Consider the following 27,137-nt stretch of genomic DNA (forward strand, 5'->3'; position numbering starts at 1 on the left):
TTGCAGGAAATCGCAATTTAAAATAAAAAAAAAACAGCATGGGGTCCCCCGCCAGAGCATAACCAGCCCCGGGCTCATTGAGCCGGTGCTGGTGACATAAAATCAGGGTCCCCGACAAATAGGGGTCCCCTTGATTTAATGAAACCAGCACCAGGCTCAAGGTCCGGCGCTGGTTCCCGAAATACGGGGGACAAAATGACTAGGGGTCCCCCGTATTTTAAGAACCAGCACCAGACCCAACCAGCCAGCAGGGTAATGCCACAGCCGGGGGACACTTATTATATAAGGTCCCGCGGCCAAAGCATTATCCCCCTGGCTGGTCAGCAGGGGTCCTGGGGAAGTGGGGACCCCCCCAATGAAGGGGTCCCCCCCTCCAGGACTTACCAGCCCATGCTGAAATTCCGGGGCTGTCCCCGATGCCCCTGGGCGGTGGGCATCGGGCTGATGCAAAGTGTAAGAAATAGAATAAAAACTATTGTTTTCTACTGTAGAACTATGAGTCCCAGCAAGCCTACCCCGCATGCTGGGACTTGGAGAACCACAAGTCCCAGCATGCGGGGCATTAAAGGGCCCGCTGGCACTTGTAGTTCTACAGTACAAAAAATAGTTAAATAAAACACACTGACACCCTGAAAAATAAAAGTTTAATACACACATAACACACACACTGATACTTACCTACCTTGAGCCCGTAGGTCGGTCCCTGGATCTGGGGTCCGGGGTCCGGGGCTCCTGGACAGAAGAGTCCGGTTCCGGGGCCTTGGTCCTGGTTCCGGGGCTGGTCATCGCATTTCCAGTGTGTCCAACTTGTTGGCCAAAATCACACTTTTATTCACATTTTCGCACCTCATTAAATATGCGAAAATGGAAAAAAATGCGATTTCGGCCGTTTTTGCGAAATACATCGCCAAAGTCAGATTATCTCATCCCATAGAATGTCACCGCTTGAAACTGAACATCATTGTGTTCACAGGGCACTCCAAATGAAATGAATGTTAATAATTTTCCACGGTGTTGTCAGATATTGTGGAACACAACAGGGAGCATTACATAAACAACTGTTAGCTCCCTAAATGCATTCACAATGCACACACACATATACTCTTTATAGTCGTAAACTGTATATTCAGTTTGCAATGAATTCAGCTGTTTTACATCCATTTCTAGCAGTTTCTAACCTTGGAGTGAGTACACTGCTCCTCGCTCCTCTCCAGATGTTACTGCTTATATTGGTATCTGCTCTTCTTCCTTTCCCATTTATTTCCTAATCTGCAGCCTACTACAATGTCTGATACTTTAAACAGATGTATGTCCTTAACAAATCATCATTGCAAAATACCATTTACATGAGGTCAACATGATTGTGTTCATAGCTCCATTTGTTATTTAAAGTGCACACATTATGCAAGTTTAAGCAGCAGGCACGTATTTTAGATTTAATCCTAAATTCCTAAATCATAAAAAATGACACATATATGCAAAATGCTGTAGATTGGCATGTCTGTTACAAAGCTGGTGCATATCATACTGAGACGTCAATGCAGAACAGAAACGTTTGGTTGTACAAGTACCAAGAATGAAGATATACACTGCCAAAAACGTTTTATTTGTCTGAGCCTTCAGAATTTGGTGGATCTTGTTTTGAAAGGGCTGTTCTGTTAATTAACGCTCTGAGTGCCAACATTGCTGTGAGAGATCCTAAAGATATCCACTAACAATGCCAGCATGGCTCACAGCGACTGTTCTTTTAGTATAAATAAATACAAATACAGCCAAGTCAATTCATTGAAGCTTAGATAAATATTGCACCTATAAAAAGAGCAGTCGCTGTGAGCCATGCTGGCACTTTTAGCAGCACTCCAAGGGCTAAAATGTGATATAATGAAGCATGAGCTTGAAGCATCACCTATCAATTTATAGAAGATGTAAAGTAATATGTTATAACAAAGCTAATTGTGAAAGTGCACAGAATCCTCTCATGGACTTCACTCACACCTGCATCATGTATTCTGTTTGCAGTACTTTGCACCAACCTAGTTAGATAATAGACTATTGGAAAGAGAGACACCTGAGCAGAATAAAGGATTACATTTCAGGTTGGACGGGTTTACGCCACATGCAGATTCCTTAACAACTTAATCGTTTTATGCAATTGAAAATAAGGCACATTCAAACATATTCTAAACACAATGCATATATGTACTGTATAGACACACAGACACATACAGTATATAAGCAAATGCACAGTGCCACTTTATACATTAAACAGTATTCAATGAATTGATTAATTACAATATTTATGAGAAGGTACACTTATTGTGAATTACCTACTATAATCTATTGGGTGACATGCAACATTGAGCAGCGGCAGAAAGCAATGTTCTATACCAGCAGACTGTACTTGTAATAAGTATAAATTAGATAAAATACAGTAGGTGTGTATATGTGATGTGGTAATTGAGGACGAGTCCCCTACTAGCTCTCCACTGGAGGCTGGTTTATTCCCGAAGATCTAGGTAGCAAGGAATGTCCAATATTGGCCCCTCAAGTGGTATACATTTAAAGGTATCAATTCAAAAAGCCAGCAACTGGCTTGCACAGAATGCTGAAAATACCGTAGGTTTGAAATAAAAAAAAATTCTGTTTGCAATTCTGCAGAGGTGACAATATACTATTCCTGGCTTTTCCACATCATTGCGATGGCAAATCATACGGTTCGTAGTGAACTGAATCGATCCCAATATTTTATTATAAGATTACTACCATTTTATATTCAAACTAAGGAGGGTATTCAGACCTGGTTGCTGAGCTGCTAATTTGCAGATCCATGTGATCAAGTAGTCGCTGCCCAGCCAGAGTGACATCAGGCCATGTGCAAGCCTGCCAATTGATGTGCAAGGCTTGCAAAAGTTACACTGATTATGGCAATTAGCAGCAAATCCATACGCAAGTCACTCATCATTGAAGGATTTTTCTAGTGGGATCAGTCTGTGCATAGCCCAGGACTTACTTGGTTGCTGCGATAGAAACAGGCTGATCAGGGCCAGAGCTGATATCACATGACTTCCCTTTAAATGCCTGGGCACGCCTGTGTTATCCCTGAGACTCCCAGAAAATGTCCATCACCAAACACCGGCTTTGTGTCAATCAACCTGCATACCGCCAGCGATAAAAATGTAGCACGATTTCACTGTGGTTTAGCCTCGTGCATGCATACTATAAGCTGCAAGCATGCGCAGTCATTCACTAATCGCCCAGTGTGCGATTTCGCAGATCAAGACCCTTGGATCAGGTAGCTGATGAAAAATAACTTTTTAATTCTCTAAGTAAATGTTCTGCCATTGTATAGTATTAAGGGAACTGAACCAAAGGGCTTATTAAAAAAGCAGCAGGCGGCAAAACCCGGAGGCGATACCCAGCGCTTCTGATAGTGTTTATGCCCAATATTTAAAAGAGCAATGCTTTTACTAGGCAGACACAGCTAATAACCCCCCCCCCCCCCCCCCCCCCCAGTCTTAAAACACTGAAAAACAGGATATCATAGTTTACCTGCATCATTTTGAAAAGGTTATCAGAGCCGTGAAAACCACCATTGCAATATTTGGAATCACTTTGGGACCTACAATTGAAAATAAATATTAAACATTCAAAAAAACAATTTTTATGGATGTGTTCAATTATTATCTCTCTTTCGCTTTCTCTGTCTCTATCACATACTCCCTCTTTTTTCTACATTTCTCCCCAACTTTCTGTCTCTCCACCCAACACAAAATTCTCCTCTTCATCTATTACCACTCATCACTCTCACTGACACTGGTGGGAGGAGTTCTGACCTATTGTTTTTACTTTGCAACATGATTATATACATTTTATGTGCAGTTAACTTATCAGAATAATAAATGTATAAGACTTTCAGTCAGAGGCCTTTGCAGCTCCCACATTAAGGAGATAGGGCAGCCATAGAAGAGAAGGACCGGTGGACCCAGTTAAGTATGGGAGGACTGGGAAGGAGACCTGAAAAGGAAGAGGGGGAGGGGATATTTTGATGGTGTGGTCCGGACAGAGCTGCTACTGCTGGACTGTGGGAAGAATGACCAAACTATGGAAAGGTAGGGGGAGTGAGGCTGGACCAAAGGTCAGATGTACAAAGCTTGAAAAGTGATAAAATAGAGAGTGATAAACAGCCAGCCATTCAGCTCCTACCTGTCATGTGACAGGCTGGGTTTGAAAAATGACAGGTAGGAGCTGATTGGCTGGTTGTTTATCACTCACCATTTTATCACTTTTCAAGGTTACACATCTGGCCCCAAGTGAGAAAAGAGACTGAAGTGACCTGGGTCCATTAATTTATGCATATAACTTACATTCAACTCTGAAACTTTGTACAATTCTTTAGAACCAGTGTGACATAAGGAATTGCACAATATTTTTATGTAACTGCTCAGTTTGATAAAACAATTTTGGATCACATTTTATTATCCTAACTTTTCCATTGAAATATGATACACTGCACATCGGTATTTTGTTTTCCTGGCAACCAAGATATTGAAGTATGGTTTGCTCAAGTTCTTCATAGAATAATTAAAATCAGTGTATTTTCTTTACAGCATTACATCTAACATATAAGTTTTCATTATTTTGACGAGAATTGTTTAATTATTTAACAGATACATCTAGCATGATTAGTATTTTAAATAAATTGCGCTTGCATAGTGCACCATAATGTACTAGGTGACTGTTGTTTAATCTAACCCCTGGGTCATGATACCAAGATGCATCCAATACTGTGGGCATGGGGTCCCACAATCTTCAGATATACAAAGTATTCTATTCTATATGTTTTTGAAGCAAACTGACACTTGTAATATATTATATAAAATGTTGGACTGTGATATAAAGGGCCCACCAAAGGAATGTAATGGTAGGAGCCCATGCTTAGGGAGAGTGCCAGTTCCCACACGGTGACCATGTAACGGACCCTTTAATAGAGTAACAAATGTATTCTCTTAGGGCACAGTCTTGGGCTTGACATTAGAGGCAGGGGTGGGGCCCTCAGGCTGTAAGGCCCGCCAGGAATTTTCCGTGAATCCCATTGAGTATCTTATGTTGAGTTTGGTTGTAGAAAAGACACCAGCAGTAGGTAGGGGAAGCTGCAAGAACAGGTACTATAAAGCTGGACTTTAACACATCTGTCCAGATTCTGGCAGAAGTTTCTGATATTGGTGGACTGTTCCACACTTTTAGGACTTTGTCACAATTGCAGGGACAATCAGGAGAAATTTTCCATTTCAAATTATTGAAACTATAATGCCCACTATGTTTGATCCAGTGTACGTCAACCATGCATTGACTCGGTCCCTGAAGATCGAGGCTATGAAATTATACCATAATTACCAACCATAAAACAAAATTGACCAAATTGCAGCCTTTGCATGGAAGGTTGGATTGTGTATATATGATATATACTAGTATTTGCTCTAACCTTTCATTAAGTTTTAGTTAAATATATCCCTTTTACTTTTATTTTTCACATTTATATTTTTACACCATATGTTGTTTATATTTGTACCAAAATACTATTAGCACGTTTTTGTAATAATTGATTTTTTTCCAACACACATTACCATATCTCCCATTGAGGCAGTCACCATTAGTTTAGTTGATGAAACATACATCCAGTCACTTACTGTGCAACCTGCCATTTAGGATCACTGTAAAAGTGAAGAGATTCAATTCTGTCATTCTTAGCAAAGTGAAAACGTTTGGGCAAGTGATGCTTTAGAAATGGTTTGAAATGTTGATCAGCTTTTCTGCACTGGGATAAAGGAACACATTAATGGAAGCTATGGGACAGGAAGAAAACCTTTATTTGAAGTAAACATATGCAAGAAATCAATAGTTTTGAAAGTTAATCAGGACAAGACTAAAATAAATGTACCATGTGTTGTTCATCCTCGGTTTAGTTATTCTACAAACTAAATTATATCCATGCATATCAAGGTAACTACAGAAAACAATGGTATATTATAGAGGAATTAAGAGTTCAATACATAAAATGATGTCCTATTTACAGGAGGAAAGACTACTAAGCTAATGTGTGCAGTATGATGTTTTAGATTCTATGAGACAGATGTTATCAAAGCACAAAATACAAATATTGGATACAACATTTGTATATGTCACTGCTATAAGCAATTGTGTATCATACGAAGAGCTTAATTTCAAGCTGTTAATAGAAAGAATAAAGTATTTTGCAACAGATCACACATTCATCTCTCAAAATCAATCCATAAATGAAGCATATTCACAGAATTCTGCCAAGCACATTTATCACTGGGGTGTAGGAAGATGTATCTGTGCTAATAGTCTCCAAATTAAATTTTATGACACTAACAAAATAATTGTATTTGAAAAGTAAAACAAAGAACAAATAGAATTCAGATACTGCACAATCTAAAGGATCAATATGAATTGGGACATAGGGCCCAATGCAGCCCTGATTACATAGCTGCCAATTCTCAGCCCTGACCATCATCGGAGGACCGCCCACGCACATTCCACAGTGCACACGAGCGAGCCATCTGTGCGATCACAGGCGCCTATTATCTTTGTGTGATTGACAGCAGGCGGCCATTTGTGGGTATGCCGCCGGCATTTTCTGGGCATTCTCTGTGTTCATTGCCGCTTACATCACCATTGGCCTCCTTCTCCCCATGGTCTTCACAGCGCTGAGTGAGTCTAGACTTACTCAGCATTTGTGAACAGGTTTAGATTTGAGTGATTTTCCCCCTGTGTGCACGGTTGCAAATGCATTTGCAGCTGTGCACAGGTGCGGCGTTTAGCTGCTCGCTGGGCTCCGAACACTTGCAGCTCACCATGCAGGTGTGAATCAGGCCCATACTGAATTCAACTTTATTGCATCATAGAATATGGGTATGTATGTAACCCTAATTACTGTAATTGATCGTTGCTAGTTTCGTAAACATTAATTTAATTTAAAAACGGTTTATTTCCCTAATAACCTCTTATCTTCATTGTTATGGTATTCTTGCCTAGTATAGTTCCGCCTAATAATATAATGTACTTGCATTTTTATTTGCACAGCATTTAGCACATTATTTTATTTTGAGTGCAGGCTTTTTTTCTGATCATCAATTATACTTAAAAATAAATGTAATCTCATTCAGTGCGTATTAATAGTTAATGTACATACAGTATATGTATATACAGCTACCACTCAGACCCTACTAACAGGAGAACCATTTATAGCAGATTGCTTTGTAACTCTAGTTATCATGTCATGATGTACAAATTACACAGCATGCAGATTCACATATATGACACAAAATGTGTACTTACTGTAAGGTTCTTGGCAATATCTGCATAGTCAACTGAAAAAGCCAGACTGGATAGTTAGATACATGTTTTAGCCTTAGCCCATATAAAGTCACATAAACAGATCTGGGCATTATATATGTCATTTACGCAAGAAACATATGCATTGGATGAAAAAATATCATATGGTGGTTCATTAATTTGAATGAAATATAATCTATTATAATAGCTAAGTGATGATGTACAAGCAATGGCAGAAAGTAAAATAAATAATACGATATTACAATAAAGCACATATATCTTCTATACCGTGTTACTTTTAGCTTTTATTTTGCAAATGTGGTTTATGTTTGCATAGATAGTTCAAGTGTTTACACTAGCTGCATAGAAAGCTTCCCTATGCATTGCCTAACTCTTAGGGGGAAATTTACTAAGATCGAATAGGTCCGAATAGTTGTATTCATATCCATTCAATTTACGAACATACGAATACGTACGATTCGTATTTTTGTCATTCGTATTTTAACGAATTTCTTAAAATTATGAATGCATACACCATCAATAGAATACTGTTAAAGCCTATTCTTTTCAATGGTTTTGACAAATTTACTATTGATTAGTATTTCTTCTGCATTTGTATTTTCCAAATTTTACTGTCGCATTTTTTACAAATCTATATTTTTTTCACCTGGCGAGTTTTACAGAACCATGCACAGATCAGTGAGATCTGTGCATAGTTCTGTCTAAAAAATACATGTTAAAGTGAAATTCTTTTTTAAAAATGGTGTGGGGTCCTGAGCATAACATTGAACTGATCCGGGTTTCAAAAATATGGAAGACAAAGAAACTGGGAGTCCCCCAGGTGTACAATGAGCACCATGACTGGTCAGCTCTGGAAGGGGTCCGTGGGGGGAGTCAGATTCCCCCCCCCCCCCATTAAAGGGAGGCTGCCCGCCCATGGCTGAAGTCCAGGGCTATTCCTGGTGTCCCAGGACGGTGGATCGGAATGATAAATGTAAAATTATAAAAATAAACTTTGCTTTTTTTTACAGTCGAAGTACAAGACCCAGCAGGCCTCACCCACATGCTGGGACTTGGAGAACCACAAGTCCCAGCAGGTCGGGCATTAATGGGCCTCTTTAGACTTCTAATTCATGTGTAAAAAGAATGTTAAAACAAGACACACTAACCCAGAATAGTACAGCTTTAATACATTCATAATGTTTACACCAACATATGTACATTACCTTTCCTTGCTTCAGCGGTGAACCTCAGCCGCAGCTCACCAGGCACTGACTGCGGTCACTACCCGGTTCCACAGCTCCCAGTGGTGAGTCATTAACTCTGTCACCAATGCCATGTTTTCTGGGTGCTTCACATTCCTCCCAGATGTAGTTTACCCAGACAGGCACTGAGATGCACGGCTAGTAGACACACCACCCTCATACCCTGGAGTTTGGATCCCCACAGTGCACACTGCTCCTACTAAGGGATAGTTTGGTCGCTGGTCATAAATAGAGAACATCTATTGTTTTTGAGCTTAATAAGCTAATACAGTGAGGACCCACCATTAGTGGACTTTCACCAGTCAATTTGAGAACTTCAATTCGCTAAGGAAGATAGAGATCAGTCACACCATTGTGACAACTAAGGTGTTACCGATGCGCTGTATATATTGCCCCTGATGAAGTCATGGTAATGACGAAACACATTGGGCCTCGTGCACCTTTGTGCTGATCATTCACATCCGTCATCTGAAAGAATTCATGTTTTTATCGTTTGTAATCTTTTACTCGATTGTTATGCCCATAGGGCATTTTTATGAAATATTATATCCACAAAACTGTCTACTAATTTACAGCGCCCTCTGAACCTCTCTTTTTTTCATTTCTGAAAACCTTGGGTCCCGTCTAACAGGGGATCTTACAGAGGTGCAGCTCCACCTCCTAGTGTGCCCAAACTGGGATATATATATATATATATATATATATATCCTCACAAGTCGAGGGGAAGATGGAAATAATCGGGATGCGGTCATTTGGTCTACTGCATTATGGTAGAAAGTCATTAGGTCGAATCCATTAGGTCGACATGCTAAAAGGTCGACATGACTCTAGGTCGACATGGGAAAAGGTCGACATGATTCTAGTTCGAAAGGTCATTAGTTCGACAGGTCATTAGTTCGACAAGGTCATTAGTTCGACATTGTCTATGTCGACCTTCACAAGGTCGACATGGAGTTTTTCACTGTTTTTTGAGCCAACATGTGCCGACAGGCGGTATTTCATGCCCTACCACCCACTAGGGCGTGGTGGGAGAATAAAATAGTGTGCCGAGCGTAGCGAGGCACCGTGCCCGACGCATAGCGAGCGCAGCGAGCGTTGCGAGGGGATGCAGTGCACTTTAAACTGTGTCCATGTCGACTGTGTTGACATTCAGGTAAAAAAACAGTGAAAAACCCCATGTCGACCTTGTGAATGTCGACATAGACAATGTCGAACTAATGACCTTGTCGAACTAATGACCTGTCGAACTAATGACCTTTCGACCTAGAATCATGTCGACCTTTTCCCATGTCGACCTAGAATCATGTCGACCTTTTAGCATGTCGACCTAATGGATTCGACCTAATAACTTTCTACCATAATGCAATAGACCAAATGATCCCAACCCAAATAATCTTGGTGTGCGGCACTCATAGCAATAAATCAGACTCCGTCAATGGTGCTTGAGCATATCAACGTTTCAATCATTCGGAAATTACAAATACATACGTAGCCATTCGATGTCATAAACATACAAATACGAATGACAACAAACAAAATACAAATTCTTAGTAAATTTACCCCTTAGTATATAAGGAATGCAAACTCTGGAAAATACAATTGACTTTGAATTTAAACTATTCACCGTAAAACCTCTATACTGTAGTTTAAAAGAATGCACCGACTGACGAGATTATACAGTATTTATCAGCCGGTTAGTTGAAATGATAAAACTAATAAGAATTCTCTGCACGGAATTTAAAAGTGTAATCAAACACAAACGATAAAATGATCAAAGTTCATGTGTACACATGTAGTCAGCAAAATACCAATGCTTTTATGACATTGCAAAAGGTAACACGGGAAAAAAATGTGTCCCACATTGTAGTTGCAATCAGTTTGCTAATTATTTCAAAACACTGAAAATAATAATTGATAAAGAACAAACACAGTAATCACTGGTGATACTTGCAGGTAGCGTGAGACTTACTTACAAGAGAAATACTTATCCGGCACGTGGGTTGGTCTCAGACGTGCTGCTGGTCCCGTTACCACAACATAATCTTCAGAAGAGTTCACGTATGAATTCAAATAAGCAATATTTTCACAGCGTGATTCCTCCATGCCTGGAATTGGGACATCACATTATATCTCATTACATAAGGTACATGTCTTAAAGAAATATATAATGCAGGCAGTGGACTACTCTTGTACATGTGCAAGAAGGTAAAGAAACAATATTAAATTACTTTTTCTATATATGAAATATTTAGGTCCGTTGAATCAAACATTTTTGTTTAAACCATCTAAACCGGAGACAGCAATCTCTTTCACTGCTTCAGCCTCTCTCCCCCTGGTGTCTGAACTTCACGCATGCCCCCTGGTGAGCAACATACATTCATATTTCCAAACAGTTTTGGGGGAAGGAGAGGGGAATCCAAAAGTATACTGGTAGGCTAATTGGCTGCTGACAAGTTAACCCTAGAATGTCTGTGTGTGCGTGTACATGTGGTAGGGAATTTAGATTGTAAGCTCCACTGGGGTAGGAACTGATGTGAGTGTTCAAATATTCTCTGTAAAGCGCTGCGGAATATGTGTGCGCTATATAAGAAACTGTTAATAAATAAAATAAGGAGAGGACACGCCTCCCAGTAACCAGGCCAATCTGAGCACTAAACAGCCTTCATCTTAACTTCCTATAATGGTATGAACGGATGTACCTAGAAGAGATAGGAGCTCTACAGACATACATTACATTTCCTAACTGTCATTTCTCAAACACATGGCAGTTAGGATCTGATGGACGGTACTTCTCTCCATCCACTTTATCTCTCTTTCTAAGGATTAGTACATACTATAGACGCCTATATCTCAAGTTTTGATAAGTCTAGCCCACAGTGACATATATGATAAAAGGAATAGGAGAGAAGTACAAAAGGTTTATGATCTGCATAGTTACATTAAAAAACAGCCGGTGCTCTGTCATGGTGATAACTTCCTCCCTCACTACCTTGAGCCCCAAGGCAGACGCATTACTGTATATAATAGTACAGTGTATACATAAAATTGTGATTTTTTTTTTCCTTTTTAAATTAAATATAAACATTATAAAGAAATATACGGTTTTGCACTTGTTAAGTACATGGATGCTGCTGTGACTAGCTAACACGGTCTTTCATATGTACCACTGTTTGGAAACCAAATGCTTAGCTGACAGGATTCCTTATTACTGGTCTTGTGTCAGTATAGCAGCATAGCATTGGGGAGCTATTGCACCTGTATGATTAACAAACACCTTTTGATTTTAAAGAAAAATAATAATTGTATTCTATTTAAAAATCTTATTTCACAGGAATATAGCATTTTAATATTTTTTTTATTATTTAAACCTTCTGTTCTGGTAACATGGAAGTAAGAATGGAGTTACGAGAATAGCAACAACCACCCTATTGGTACTTACCATGGTCTGACAGAAGCAGAAGATTAACACATTTGTCTAGATGCATTTGTTTAAGTCCGTCCATCAGCATTCCAACAATACGGTCTACATTCATTAGCGCTTTCACCACCTGTGTAGATAGTTGCATATCACTATTGCTTTATACTACAGTAACAATATGCTACCAAATTAAAATATTTTTTCTGCCATCTTTGCATCAGTCATACACAGCAGACAGGCTGATAGGGTGCTACTATCCATATGTGGAACAAAATGCTTGTAATATCAAAAGAAAAGGTCTTAATATTAATACTGAATTGATGTTGTCATTTTCATTCTTGTTTAATCTGCTGGGACCGATGTTAGATACTCTGAGGCCTTCAACATGTATAATAATGGTGTCCACTACACAACATACCTCCCAACCTTACTGAAAGTCTGAATTAGGACACAAAGCATGGCTTCAGAATAATGGCTGTGCCCCCCCCCTCTCCGCCTCCCTTGCTCCCCCCTCTCCGCCTCCCTTGCTCCCCCCCCCCCTCTCCACCTCCCTTGCCCCTCCCCCCCCCCTCTCTGCCTCCCTTGCCCCCCCCCCCCCTCAGTAGGTATGCTTGGTCATACTGTAGTACTAGGTGGGATACGGTCATTGGGTCACCACCAAATAGGTCAACAAGCATTAGGTCGACACCACTAGGTCGACATGCAGATATGTCGACGTGACTTTTGATCAACATGCAGTAAAGTAGACAAGACTTTAGGCTGACATGGGTTAGGTGGACAGGGTCATTAGGTCGACATGGGTTAGGTGGACGGGGCTATTAGGTCGGCATGGGTCATTAGGTCAACAGGGTCATTAGGTCGACATGGGTTTTTTTTTCACTGTTGTTTGAGCCGACATGTGCCGTCAGGCAGTATTTCATGCCCTACCATTCACTAGGGTGTGGTGGGAGAATAAAATAGTGTGCCGAATGCAGTGAGGCACTGTGCCCGAAGCATGGCAAGCGCAGCAAGCCATGTCGACATGACATGTGCCGACAGGCGGTATTTCATGCCCTACCATCCACTAGGCCAAGGTGGGAGAATAGAATAGTGTGCCGAGCATAGCGAGGCACCATGCCCGAAGCATGGCAAGTGCAGCGCGCCATGCGAGGGTGCGCGGTGGTATGTTTAAGTGTTTAGGTTGACTGTGTCGTCATAAGGGTAAAAAAAAATTAAAAATGATAATTTAAAGAAAAACATGTTGACTTTTTCACTGTCTACCTTACCCATGTTGACCTAATGACCATGTCGACCTTATGACCCTGTCGACCTAGACGCATGTCGACCTAGACGCATGTCGACCTAGACGCATGTCGACCTAGACGCATGTCAACCTAAATGCATGTCAACCTAAACGCATGTCTAACAACTTGATGGTGACCAACTGATCCACACCCTGCTAGGTTACCCCCACAACTTCCTGCATGCATCAGTTCACTATGGACCATTTCACATAAAGGAGGATTGTATTTGGCAAACACTGCAATATCCCACTTGCCGGCAGTATTGTACAAACTGCACTCTATTTTGTCTTATTACTTTATTTCTTTTTTGTTTATTTTGTTATTTTTAGCAATGTAATGGATGTGATTTATAGCTTTCCATTTGCCTCCCTGTGCATAATTAGCTACATGTTTACAGAACAATAGCATATTCCATAAGCTTGCTACTGCTGAGTGGGTCTCCTAGTAGGTGTGTGTGTATAGCATATAAAAGAGCAATACAAAGTAGCACAACACACAACTGTTGGCATGCCCATCCAATCTAGGACTGTTTGATGGATGGGTCAAACTGTCCACTAAATTTGAATGCAGTCAGACAGTCACTGTGAAGAAGCATGTGGAGAGAGGGTGCAGAACCATAGGAGGGGTAAGTTCAGGCCCGGTGCAAGGCACCGGAGTGCCCCAGGTGAGTTGGGTGGGGGCGCCCTGGTGCCGGGGGGTCCCTGTTGCGCCGTCTGCACCTGTTGCGCGGGCAGGGGGGTCCATGCTGGCGTCTGACAGGAGCCTGCAGTGGTGTCCTTGCCGCGCGGGTACCTGCGGCGCTGTGTATAAAGCTGGAGGCGGCGGGGGGTCCCTGCAGTGAATAAGAAATAACTAGCGATATGCGGCGGCGCGGGAAGCACTTCTGTTTTGAAAACACTGGCCGCACGCTGATTGGCTGAATCTCAGCCAATCAGCGTGCGGCCAGTGTTGTCAAACCCAGCAGCGCGTCCCGCGCCGCCGCATAGCCCGGCGGATAGCGCTAGTTATATCTTATTCACTGCAGGAACCCCCACCGCCGCCAGCTTGATACACAGCGCCGCAGGTACCCGCGCGGCAAGGACACCACTGCAGGCTCCTGTCAGAAGCCGGCATGGACCCCCCTGCCCACTCCACAGACAGCGCAGCAGGTACCCCCTTTGTACGGGGTTAGGGGCGAACTGCAGCCCTCCAGTGGCCGGCGCCCTAGGCAAATGCCTAGACCTGCCTAGTAGTGGCGCCGGCCGTGGGTAAGTTATATATTTTTTTATTTATTCTTCAAAAGGGTGTGTAGGACCCCAGTGTATTGCTTTGCCTAGTGCCTAAAATGCCACTGCTGTCACTGTCACCCTCTTCCTGCCATCCACTCTTTTTCCCTGTCACACTCTGCCACCCTCTGCCTCTCCTTGTAATCCACTGCTGTGTTGCATATTGTGAACTTGGGTTGGGATGGAGATGGGGGGCCCAAACTATACCCACAAGTTCTGTCGCTGCAATGGTCAATTACTGTGTTACAGACAAGGTTCCCACCAGTTAAAAAATAAATCAATAACCGGGCAACTGTATAAAGACTCATAATGCGGTTTTCTACAGAATTAGGGTTATTAATGCTTTCCTAAAAAGCATTAAAATGCTGAGAAATTAGACGTGTCACCTGTGGCTTGTGGAAATAATGCCACCGTTAGCGAGCACTTATCTAGTTACAAAGTGCTATCAGGGATGCAAATATCAGCCCATATTTCACATTTAAAAGGACTTTCTTGTCTTATAGAGGGTACACACAGTGAGATATGCACTATTTTTCTATTCAATTTTGTTTATAGAAGCAAAATCAAATAGAAAATTGAATGGGTATCGAATGGTTTTTATAAATTCAATGCAGATTCGAAAGAGTCTAGGTCGGAAACCTCTAGACCAGGGCTAGGCAACACCGGCCCTCCAGATGTTAATGAACTACACATCCCAGGATGCTTTGCATTAGTTTTGCTATGTGGCCATGCTGAAACTGATGCAAGGCATGCTGGGATGTGTAGTTCATCAACATCTGGAGGGCCGGTGTTGCCCAGCCCTGCTCTAGACGAACACCAAGAGAAGAAATAAGTCTCCCAGACTCTGTAATAAATTTGTGCTGAAGAAGGCTTCCTAGCATTCAACATAGTATGGATGATCTCTGGCGAGAAACCCTTATCCCTCAAGAGGGATATTTCAACAGCCAGCCCGTCAAAGCCAGGCGGCTCAGGTCCGGGTGTGGGAACGGACCCTGAGAAATGAGATCTGGACGTAGAGGCAGTATCGGAGGAGGCGCCACTGACCTTAGATCTGCGTACCAACCTTGATGGGGCCAATCCGGGGCCACTAGGATCAACATTCCTCCCTCCTTTTTGAACTTCCGCCGAAGGCGAAGTAGAAGCTGAAACGGGTGGAATGCATAAACGATACGGAATGGCCAAGACGCCATGAGAGCGTCTACTAGAAAAGCTCCGGGGTCCCTTGTCCGTGAGCCGTACCGGGGAACTTTGAAATTGTGTCTGGATGCCAACAGATCTATGTCCGGCACCCCTCATTGGGACTTCCGCCACTCAAACACATCTGGATGAAACTCCTATCCCCTGCGTTGATGACTTAAATCTCCTGTCCACTTGATTGAACGAAGAGACTCCATACTAAATTTCGCACTCGCAGAAACACATTGATCGATTTCAGATTTAGGATAGGACAGTGAGAACCATCCGGCTTGTCGATCAGGAATAGGGCGGTGTAGGACCCCTGATCCTGAGGAACTGGAACAATGACGTTCGAGTCCAAAAGAGAGCGAATAGAAAGCTGTAGCACTTGTTGTTTCACTGGATCCTTTGGGAGACCCGTGCAGGAAAAAAAACGTTGAGGATGGGGGAACCGGAATGTCAGGTCGTAGCCCCTGGAGACCACCTCCCTGACCCAAGCATCCGTCGTGGTGTCCCACCACCCCGGCGCAAAGGACAGAATATGGCCCCCTACCCTGGGATCCCCCGGGTGGGGGCTCGCCCCGTCAGGCTGCAGGCTTGTCATTCTGCTTAGCCACTGGACATCTGGTAGCCCAGGGCTGCTTGGTGCGGGGCTTGGTTGCCTTAGTGGCCGAGGGAAATTCAGAGGTAGTCTGACCTCTGGCTTTGCCCTGGGGCCGAAAGGACCTAAACGAGGTCTTCTGTCGCGGGGGTGCTGCAAAGGGCAAGAATGCACACTTAGAAGCCGCCAGGGTAGTCACAATTTTGTCCAACTCGAGACCAAAGAGAGTATCTCCATGAAAAGGGAGAGCCTCTAATGCTTTCTTAGAATTATTTTCTGCGCGCCAGGATCTTAGCCACAGAACACGCCTAGCTGCAACAGTGGCAGCTGAGGCCTTAGAGGCCAGAACTCCAGAATCCAGCGCAGCCTCCCCCAAATATAGACTAGCCTTTTGTATGTTCTGAACGTGAGCTAGCAGCGACCTACGACTAGTGCCGTTGGACAAACCCTTCTCCAGTTTGCCCGCCCACTCTGACACTGCTTTGGCAACCCATGCTGTGGCAAGAGTGGGACGCATTATGGCCCCCACCTGCGAATGAGCAGTCTTGGGAAAATTCTCCAACTTCCTATCAGAGGGGTCCTTCAAAGATGAAGAATCCGGAATCGGCAGTACTGAGGTGCGAACTAGTCGCGCTACTTGAGCATCCACAGGGGGAGGATTTTCGCACTTATCCCTCTCTGTGGGAGGAACAGGATAAAACATAGTAAGTCGCTTGGAAAGCTGGAATCTTCTAGACGGTTGAGACCACGCAGTCTCCAATAAATCTTCCATAGGGGCAGAAGGTGGGAACTGTGCCGATGTGCCAGAATGGCTGCTGATTAGGTATTTAAGGAGGAGCTAGGACACCTGGGGCGATCAGAGAGCAAGCTCCCAGCACGTCCCCAGGGGTGTGGGAGGGACCTCAGGCCTTTTATCACTCCCCCTCAGGCACCAACCCCCTTTACATAGCCTGATAAACTGTCCCTGGTGGTCTAGTGGAAGGGTGGACCAGCCAGACCCACACTGCCTGCCCCCAGGCTGACTCCCATACACAGGGGGGGGATCTGCCGCTAGACGCGGCTCCCTGCATGCAGGGAACCACTGCTTACCTGCCCGGGGACGGAGCGCGGCCGGCGGGAGTCTTCAAAGAGATGGTCCCGCGATGGAAGTCCCCAGCCTAGTTACCGGCGCTGCCATCGCCGCCGCCGGGTGATGGAGCTGCGCTGCCGGTGACTCAGTAAAATAGCACCCGCCGCCGCAGCTCTGTAACCCAAGGCTGTTCTAACAGCCGTTCATGGCGCCTGCTCTTTTTGGCACCAAAGAAAAAACTGGTGACCCAGGGTCAGGGGGCTGGGTATAGGGGAGAAGGCAGTGTTGCAAGTAAGGGGGTACGGCGTGGTACGGAGTACCTGTAAGAAATATGTTGCAGGTACACAGTACCACTTACCCCCTGACCCACTGTCAATTCTATTTTTCTTTAAAGTCTAAATATAATGCATCCGCAGCTCGCCCACCCAGCGTTATGATTGGTGCTGTATGCAGCTACCGGCTACTGCTGATTTAGCCTTTCACATTGACAGGCATCAGCGGCGCCGACAGCATGAAGAGCAGGCTCCACAATTGTAAACACAAGCTGCCCGGCTCTCCCCCAAGCAAGAGCCAACCCACCCCCAGTCATTCCCTGTTTATCATTCCCTGTCTCCTGATGCCATGCTACTATTGTCATTTAGTCACTCCTCTAGCATTGTGTGACCACGCCCCTCATGACACATGGCCACACCCATTTTTGGTGGAGGCTATCAGTACCACCAAGAAAATAATTCTACTTGCACCACTGGGAGAAGGGTGGCAGGGAGCATGCTGGGTACTTTTTTGTAACCCTTTGGTGCACGCTCTGCTACCTCACCTCTCATACCCAGCGTGAATTCCTGTGCCCCCTAGTGGACGAAAAAGAAAAAATTAATAAAAGTGAATAATTCTTATATGGCATACATAATACAAGCTGAAAACTTATGTGGACAATGGAATAATGGAATAAAGCATACGGTACTTGTGAGTTATCTGGGCGTCCGATTTGGGTACTTACGATTTGCATGCGATTTGCATGCGATATCGCATACGATATCGCATGCGATATCGCATGCGATTTACGATTTGCATGCGATTTAGCATGCGATTTGCATAAGATTTGCTATTCATTTCATTACCCCACTATCCCCAAAGTGTGTCTATCAACGTGAACCCGAAGCGTGGCGAGCGCAGCGAGCCCGCGAGGGGCGGCGGTACGCGTCCTCCGACCTTTTCATGCCCTACTATCCACTAGGGCGTGGAGTGAGAATAGAATAGTGTGGCGAGCGCAGCGAGCCACCGAGCCCGAAGCGTGGCGAGCGCAGCGAGCCCCGCGAGGGGACGCGGACACCTGTGAAGCCCGCAAGGGTACGCGGATACCTGTGAAGGTGTCCTCGTCCCCTCGCGGGGCTCGCTGCGCTCGCCACGCTTCGGGCTCGGTGGCTCGCTGCGCTCGCCACACTATTCTATTCTCACTCCACGCCCTAGTGGATAGTAGGGCATGAAAAGGTCGGAGGACACGTACCGCCGCCCCTCGCGGGCTCGCTGCGCTCGCCACGCTTCGGGTTCACGTTGATAGACACACTTTGGGGATAGTGGGGTAATGAAATGAATAGCAAATCTTATGCAAATCGCATGCTAAATCGCATGCAAATCGCAAATCGCATGCGATATCGCATGCGATATCGCATGCGATCTAGTACCAAAATCGGACGCCCAGATAACTCACAAGTACCAAGCATACCATATAAACATGCAGCCAATGGAAAATGAAACAAAAGAGGACTATTTAGCAAAATATCACAAAAAGAGAAGTCAAGATAAGCACTACAAACATTAGGGAATTCTGCATATACACTTAACACAATTTTTGGACATTCAACAAGAGAAACTCCCTTGTCACGACAAAAATAATTGTCGAGTTAAATTTGAGGGAAAAATTATTTCAAACAGTCGAAGTCAGGTGTACTCATTGACATTGAATAGGATACAGGAATTATCTTGACAGATTTTACCCAAAATAACTCGACAATTCGAGAAATGTTCAACTCAACAGTCGAGGAAACCGAAAACCAAATCAGGCGAGCTCTGCTCGACAATTCGAGAAAGCTAGACAATGAATAGGCGACCTCATAAAAAAACCAACCTCTCATCGAGAAAACAACAAAGCTCGCCCAAAATAATGAGCTCGACAGACATTGAATACCCCCTAAAAGCGAAATTTGTGGCAGAACTCTCTATACTTCATATAACATACGCCTTCCAGATTTTAATTTAAACTTGTATATTACTCAATTACCACATTGCAAAAAAAAAAAAATTGTTAAAGTGCCAAAAGGTTAATAATAGCAATTTAGCATTTTACTTACTGCACTGCTCACTGGACCATATCGGTGTCCTGACGAATCTGGTTCTTCTAAATACAGAGTGTAAAAGTGTGGTCTAAATCAAACAGTGCCAAGAATGACACACACTTGTCAATCAATTTGAATTAGCACACAACATAAAATTTATCAAGGAATATTTTACACAACAAAAGGCTTATTTTCCAAATAGTTGTAGCAAAATCTTTTTCTATTGCCATAGCCTGGCTGATATTGGATAAGGCTGCCAGTGTGTGGCTGCAAAGCAAACTCACTGGACAATAATATTTAAGAAGCAACCATCCTAAATAAATAAATAAGATGTACCCCTTATTGAATGATCAGATCATTACTCTGGTTACTTTTGTTAAATATGAAGATAAATTATTGCAAATGTACTGTGCATTTCATTTCTATAGGTTAAACAGACTTAATTTAAAATTACATTAGGGGCCTTATTCTAGTTCACTCTTACAGGCAAATTCCTTATCAGATGGATAAAACCATGTGCACTGCAGGGGGGCAGATGTAACATGTGCAGAGAGAGTTAGATTTGGGTGAGTTATATTGTTTCCGTGCAGGGTAAATACTGGCTGCTTTATTTCTACAATGCAATATAGATCTCACTTTTGAAGAAAATCCCCACCCAAATCTAACTATCTATGCACAAGTTACATCTGCCCCACCTGCAGTGCACATGGTTTTGTCCCTCGAAGAAGGAATTTGCCTCTAAGAGTCACCCATAATAACCCCCTAAGTTATTTAATGTATAAGCAGGTAATATATATTCACACCAAACCTGTGGGATAGCCTGACAATAATTAATGACCATTTTAATGAAATCTAGGAGCATTAAACCACGGATATTATTAAATAACACAGATATTGGATTATGACACCTATTAACATTCACAGATATATTAAGCTTAATGGGAATGGAAATGGATGCCCCAAATATTGGTGGAGCAACCACTTATATGAAATAAGCTAAGAGAGTTGTCCTTTGTGAATTTCATCACTCATACGGCATTACTATTCTTGTGATGAGTGTCAGGATGCATTGCATGCACAATACGATGCTTGATGCATCCGGCCTAGAATATACAATACATACCATCGGCTTGGTTAGTATGAGGAACATAGCAACTCTGAATTTGTGTGTGTGAGTCTTGAGTCTAATACCCCTACAAAGTTCATATCTTATACTAATACTAGTCATTATCCATGCACACCTCCCAGCTGTCCTGGATTCAGGACAAAAGAGGCCATTGATCATCACTGAGTTCTGATGTCACAACTTCAGTGTTGACCAAATCTGAGTATTATAAAGAAACATCATGCATGATTTACAGTAAATTATTATGGCTATCAGAAGACACAGAAGCCTTTGTGCATTGTTGCAGTACTCCTTGGTGACTTATAACATCTCTGACAATGCTTATAACCATCAAAACTATGATAGTGTTTAGCATGATAAGCCCATAAATACAGAACTGGCATTCAGAGCCGCACCAACAGGCACCAGCATGTGGCTCATCTCTTGTCACAGAATGCTGCATATGGATGAACAAGATAATCCATTGACAGAAAAGTCTATGCAAGAGCCAGCTAGTGTAGCTTTGAGTGGCAGTTTACTAGTTTTTCTAGTAACATTGTACTTGGCCCAGGGCCGAAACTAGGTGTTTCGGCACCTGGGGCGGCATTCATTTGGTCGCCGCCGAGGGGGGGGGGGGGGGATGGGATGGGACACACACCAAATGACTGCCTTGGCTTGGGGACAGGCAGCGGTGGGGTCCGGGGACTGCAGTGGGTTAACTCCGGCTCCTAGCGCTGCCAGGCGGTGGGCGGGAAGCAGATTTTCAAAAGACTTGCCGGACGCTGATTGGCTGAATTCAAGTATTTTCAAAATCATCAGTGCTTCCCGCCGCCAGGCAAATAGCGCTAGGAGACGGAGTGACGAGTGAGTGAAAGCTGCCGCTACACCAGTCCCTGGTCCCCTGCTGCCAACATACCTGTGTGCAGCCAGCAGGGGTAGGCAGCGTCCAGGGGTCCAGGGACTGGTGTAGCGGCAGCCTTCACTCACTCGTCACTCCGTCTCCTAGCGCTATCTGTCTGTGCCTGGCGGCGGGAAGCACTGATGACTTTGAAAAGACTTGCCGGACGCTGATTGGCTGAATTCAGCCAATCAGCGTCCGGCGAGTCTTTTCAAAATCTGCTTCCGGCCCGGCAGCGCTAGGAGCCGAAGTTAACCCACCAGTCCCCGGACCCCCGCTGCCCGTCCCCGGGACCCCGCTGCCCGTCCCCGGGATCCCGCTGCCCATCGCCGGACCCGCTGCCAGGAGTCCCAGGACCGCACACTAGCGCCCCCCCCCCCCCCCCTCCTCCAGTGCCCGGTGCACGTGACCCCCCAGCCCCCCCCCCCCCAAGTTACGGCCCTGCTTGGCCAATCAGTGGCACTCAGGCTGTTATGAGAACACAAGCACAGCATGTATTTCCACACCTGGCCGTCAGGACATAATGGGACTAAGTTACACAAGCTTGCTAGCCCCAGATTGTGTACCTACAGTGTGGAGTAGTGCATAATATTAGTGCATACTATAGTGTAAGGCTGCAGTGTGTAGTATACAATATAATTAAGATAATCATTAATAGTTTTATATATAACAATTCGATTTTTTACTATAGATCACAAGGATATGAGTACTCACGGTATCCGGACTGATCATAGACTGACTCATGATAGACAGTCATATGGTCGACCACTATTAGTCTACAGTCAAAAGATCGACATGGTCAAAAGGTAGACAGTCAAAAGGTCGACAGGGTTTAAAGGTCGACGCACAATAGGTCGACATGGTCTAAAGGTCGACATGTATTTTTTTACTAAATTTTCAGCCGACATGTGCCAACAGGCGGTATTTCATGCACTACCATCCACTAGGACGTGGAGGGAGAAAAAAAGTGTGCCGAGCGCAGCGAGCCCGAAGCACGGTGAGCGCACGCAGTACACTTAGTGTCCATGTCGACCTATGTCAGCATAGACACACTAAAAACATTAAAAACTCATGTCGACCTTCTGTCTGTCGTCCTTTTTCATGTCGACCTTTTAACCATGTCGAACTTTATGACCCTGTCGACCATTAGCTGTCAGCCATATGACTGTCTATCATGAGTCAGTGTATGTTTTATACCATAACCAGTACTCACATACTGGCGTTCATAAGCCATACAGATCACATTAACATTTGACAGTACACTTAAAATACACTTTTATTCTTTCATTTCCTTGTATTCAATTGCCAGAAAATGAGCTTACCTAACATCTGCAGGTAAGCGTAGCCAATTAAGGACAGACATGACTCTATCATCAAAAGGAACTGAGCTGCAGAAAGAAATGCATTGAATTATATACTGTAGGTCATGGGTCTTCAAACTGTGGTCCTCCAGATGTTGTGAAACTACAAATCCCAGCATGCCTTGCCACAGTTTTGCTATAAGGGAGTGTTAAAACTGTGGCAAGGCATGCTGGGATTTGTAGTTTCCCAACATCTGGAGGGCCCCAGTTTGAAGACCCATGCTGTAGGTCATTAAGAATGGAATATCAAAGATTAAAATCTGCATTCAAATTACAACAGAAGGCTCATAGAATGATTCTTTTTTAGGTCACAAAATATTTTTTTCAGTTATTTCTACTGTTTTATGCTATTACTGTACTTCAAATATAGCAATCATACATCATAGTTTTCTTTAGTAATGTTTAATTTTTCCTTTCGAGCTATTTACCGACAAATTTTAGTTGAATTCAATCATATATGCATACATATTCAATATTTTTCAATGGTATCCCAACATCAGCAACTGACAAATGTTAGGATTAAAAATTTCATTATTTTTTTTTTTAAATAGTATTTTTAACCCTTTCAGGTCCAAGGTCTGGTCAGGCTCAACAGCCCTAGCACTAGTAGCAGATCCAATGGTGAGCCGCTTTCAAATAATAATGTTAACATAGTCTGGTTTAAATATTTAAATGAATTGTCATTTTATTTATTTGTTATTCAAAAATGGTCTACATAGAATGTTGAACGATGTCATACCTTCCAACACCAGGAGGGACACAATGCTCTGGTCCAGGACCAGAGCATTGTGTCCAGGGCCGGACTGGCCATCTGGCACTTCTGACAAATGCCAGAAGGGCTGATTGCCAGGTGGGCCGAATTTGAGTCCCGCTTGCTGCTGCAGGAGTATTAAACATCTCCCCCCTTGAGTGGCTCTGGCCATGGCTTTAAGAATATGGCCGCTGGCCTCCTGCACCGAGGACCTGTCTAAACAGCGCAGGAGGCCGCTACAGATAGTACAGAGGGTGGCGCTGTGGGCGGGATGAGGGGTCAGAGGAGAGGGAGAAGGCAGGAAGCAGCGCAGCCTGCCTGTGCCGATCACACGGCACTCTGTTTCCTGCTTCCAGCTTGTGTGTGTCTATCCAGCGGCGGGGCAGCAGCGGCGAAATCAGCTTCACGCAGCCTTAGGTAGCATATGTACAGGCGAGAACAGGACTGAGTAGTCAGGACACCACAGGCTTCTCCCAGAGAACTTCTCTGAGAGAAGCCTGTGGTGTCCTGACTCGTCAGTCCTGTTATTATGCAGGGAGAGCAGCCTATGGTGTCCAGTTTTTGTGCAGGGGGAGCAGCCTGTGGTGTCCAGTTATTTTGCAGGGGGAGCAGCCTGTGGTGTTCTGTTAGTGTGCAGGGGTGCAGCCTTTGGTTTCCTGTTATTATACAAATGGAGTAGCCTGTGGTGTTCTGTCATTATACAGGGGGAACAGCCTGTTGTGTCCTGTTATTATACAAGGGGAGCAGCCTGTGGGGTCCTGATTGTGTCATATTCTGTAATGGGTATTATAGTGTGTTCCATAATGTGTATTTTCTCCTTTTTCTGATGCCACGCCTCCTTCCCATGAGACCACGCCCCCTTTTTGCTGCGCAGCTTTGCCGTGCAAAGGTCCCACCTACTTCAGGTGGGCCTGTGTGCTCAAAATGCCAGGGCCGATTTCTGGTCCCAGTCTGGCCCTGATTGTGTCCCTCCTGGAGTTGGAAGGCATGACATCATTCACCATTCTATGTAGACCATTTTTGAATAACAAATAAATAAATAAAATGACAATTAATTTAAATATTTAAACCAGACTGTTTGAATTGCAAAAATAAAATTGGACTGCAAAGGGTTAAAGCACTACATTTTGTAACAAAGCTGTGTACAGCAATGCTAATGTTAGGAATAATGCATGTCTAGAATGTGTATTTACTTATTTACACACAGCTTTCATCAATTACCTAGGAAAGATTGGCACAAAACATAAAGAAAGCCAATCAGTCCATAACACTCAGCCTTGTCATGCAAAACATATGCTACTCCACCTTACCATACCCACTTCCTGATATTGGGGAACATAATGGGGGATATTCAATGCTGTGGGCGAGCGGTGACAGCGAGCAGAGCTTCCTGCTCGCTGTCACCACTCACCCTGTCAGTATTCAACGCACCCCCCTCATACGCCAATTTCCCCTCGCTCCATTTTTTGAGCGAGGGGAAATTGGCGTATGCGGCTCCAGAACCAGCGAGACTCGCGGCTAAATACAGAGAGTTTTCTGCAGCAGCCGCGAGTGTCGCTGTTTTGGGGAATTCTCGCCATCCTGTGATGGCGAGGATTTCCCCAGAACATTGAATAGAGCGAGCGGCCGGCGCAGGGGTTAAACAGCGAGGATCGCTGGTTTTCTGCAATCCTCGCTGTTTAACCCCCTCGCCGGCCGCATTGAATACCTGCCAATGTCTATTACGATTGAAGAAGATTGATACAAAATTACAATCTAGAAATATATTAAAACCTAATAATTACCCATTGTATTCTTTATAATAGGTTGGATAGAATCCATTAATCTTAACATCTGATCCTGGCCAGAAGAAAGTTGCCGTTTTTAACCCTTGATTCATTGCGGTTATCCATACCTATAAACAGAGTATAATGGTCAATTTAACTGGATAATGGGGCAGATGTACGAACTTACCTCCCGTAGGGGTCTAGTTACAATGCCTTGGAAAGTGATAGTAGATTGAGATAAAGTACCAACCAGCAAGCTCCTGTCATTTTTCTAAAAGCCTGTGATATGGCAGTTAAAAGCGGATTTTTTTGCCCCTTTATCTCTATGCTTTATATCTCTTCAAGGTTTAGTAACTAGACCTATTAGGGGTCTATTAGCCTTGGAGATAGAGAACATTGAGAGATAAAGTCACATTTTTATTAAGCCTGGTGAAGTGATAAAGTGGTGTTGATAATGCACCAGCCAATTAGCTTCAAGCCCAGACTGTAACTTCACAGTTGGGGGTTAATTGGCTGCTGCTTTATCACCTTCCGCTTTATCACTTAAACAGGCTTAATACTGTACATCTGCCCCACAGTACTAACCAACCAGCTCCTAACTTTCTCTTTTTAAACACATTAGAGAGGGATAGGGTAAGGTTTGTCCTATTGTGGTGCACCAACAGAAAAAAATGACCGTTATACCTGTAAAATATACCTTTTATTTATTTCATGTTACCGCAAAATATAAAAACAACACAGAACATAAAACACAAACAGAGTGAATAAGGGGTGTGTTAAAAAAGCATGTGCGGACTCGCCAAGTGCTTGTTGTGCTCCTCCTTTAAGTGGGTTTAGTGTGTCACAAAATAGATGTGGGTCCCTTTTTATAACGTGTCTTCCTTCAATTAATGTGGCTTAATGTGGCCCCAGAGTTCTATATCCAAGAGGAGACAATGGGGCTCACTATTCTATTAGGAGGAATAGATGCCTGTAATAGGTTCTGAACCACTTATTATCATACACCTCAATTGCATGTGGGGATCGATTCCATTCCTTAAATGTAGTGTTTCTGTGTGTTAATTTCACCACTGTATAATAGTCAATCACGACTTGTTTAGTTATTTGCTAATGCAGTGTCAGCCTGTTATATTGTTGCTAATGTAATCTTAGCCTGCTGTTATGAGGGTATTGGTCCCAGTTGATACCTGCACAGGTTTCAACAGATTCTGATGTTGTCTATCCTGACTGAACAGTAAGAAGGTCACTGGGTTCCTGCCATTGCTTTAGTAAATACAAACCTATAGACTATGTTTCAGCCTAATGGTTTTAACCCTTTATAGCCAGGAATATAGGTGGCCTTAGATTGAATGTCTGCCCATTGGTGAGTGTACAATCCTGAGAATTTATGATTGCATGGCTCGAGTGCACCTTTATTAAACACTCATGATTCCACGGACTATGTTATTGTTTAATTCAACTAAATAAACAATATATCACACATAGAATAA

The 27,137-nt window shown here is 43.5% G+C and overlaps 1 protein-coding gene across 1 annotated transcript in view; it reads right to left on the reverse strand.

Annotated features, from left to right (window-relative positions):
* Window positions 1-27,137, reverse strand: part of ENPP1 (ectonucleotide pyrophosphatase/phosphodiesterase 1) — a 139,062-nt gene that overhangs the window by 20,363 nt on the left and 91,562 nt on the right. The window contains exons 9-16 of the mRNA XM_083176706.1: window positions 25,666-25,775; window positions 23,092-23,157; window positions 19,782-19,854; window positions 12,061-12,169; window positions 10,595-10,726; window positions 7,360-7,391; window positions 5,688-5,815; window positions 3,550-3,619 (exon numbers count right to left, since the gene is read on the reverse strand). Of these exons, the coding sequence (XP_083032832.1) occupies window positions 3,550-3,619; window positions 5,688-5,815; window positions 7,360-7,391; window positions 10,595-10,726; window positions 12,061-12,169; window positions 19,782-19,854; window positions 23,092-23,157; window positions 25,666-25,775 (720 nt within the window). The remainder of the gene's footprint in view (window positions 1-3,549; window positions 3,620-5,687; window positions 5,816-7,359; window positions 7,392-10,594; window positions 10,727-12,060; window positions 12,170-19,781; window positions 19,855-23,091; window positions 23,158-25,665; window positions 25,776-27,137) is intronic.

The sequence above is a fragment of the Crinia signifera genome, chromosome 3 (assembly GCF_055691185.1).
Source record: "Crinia signifera chromosome 3, ASM5569118v1, whole genome shotgun sequence".
NCBI classification, from domain to species: Eukaryota; Metazoa; Chordata; class Amphibia; order Anura; family Myobatrachidae; genus Crinia; species Crinia signifera.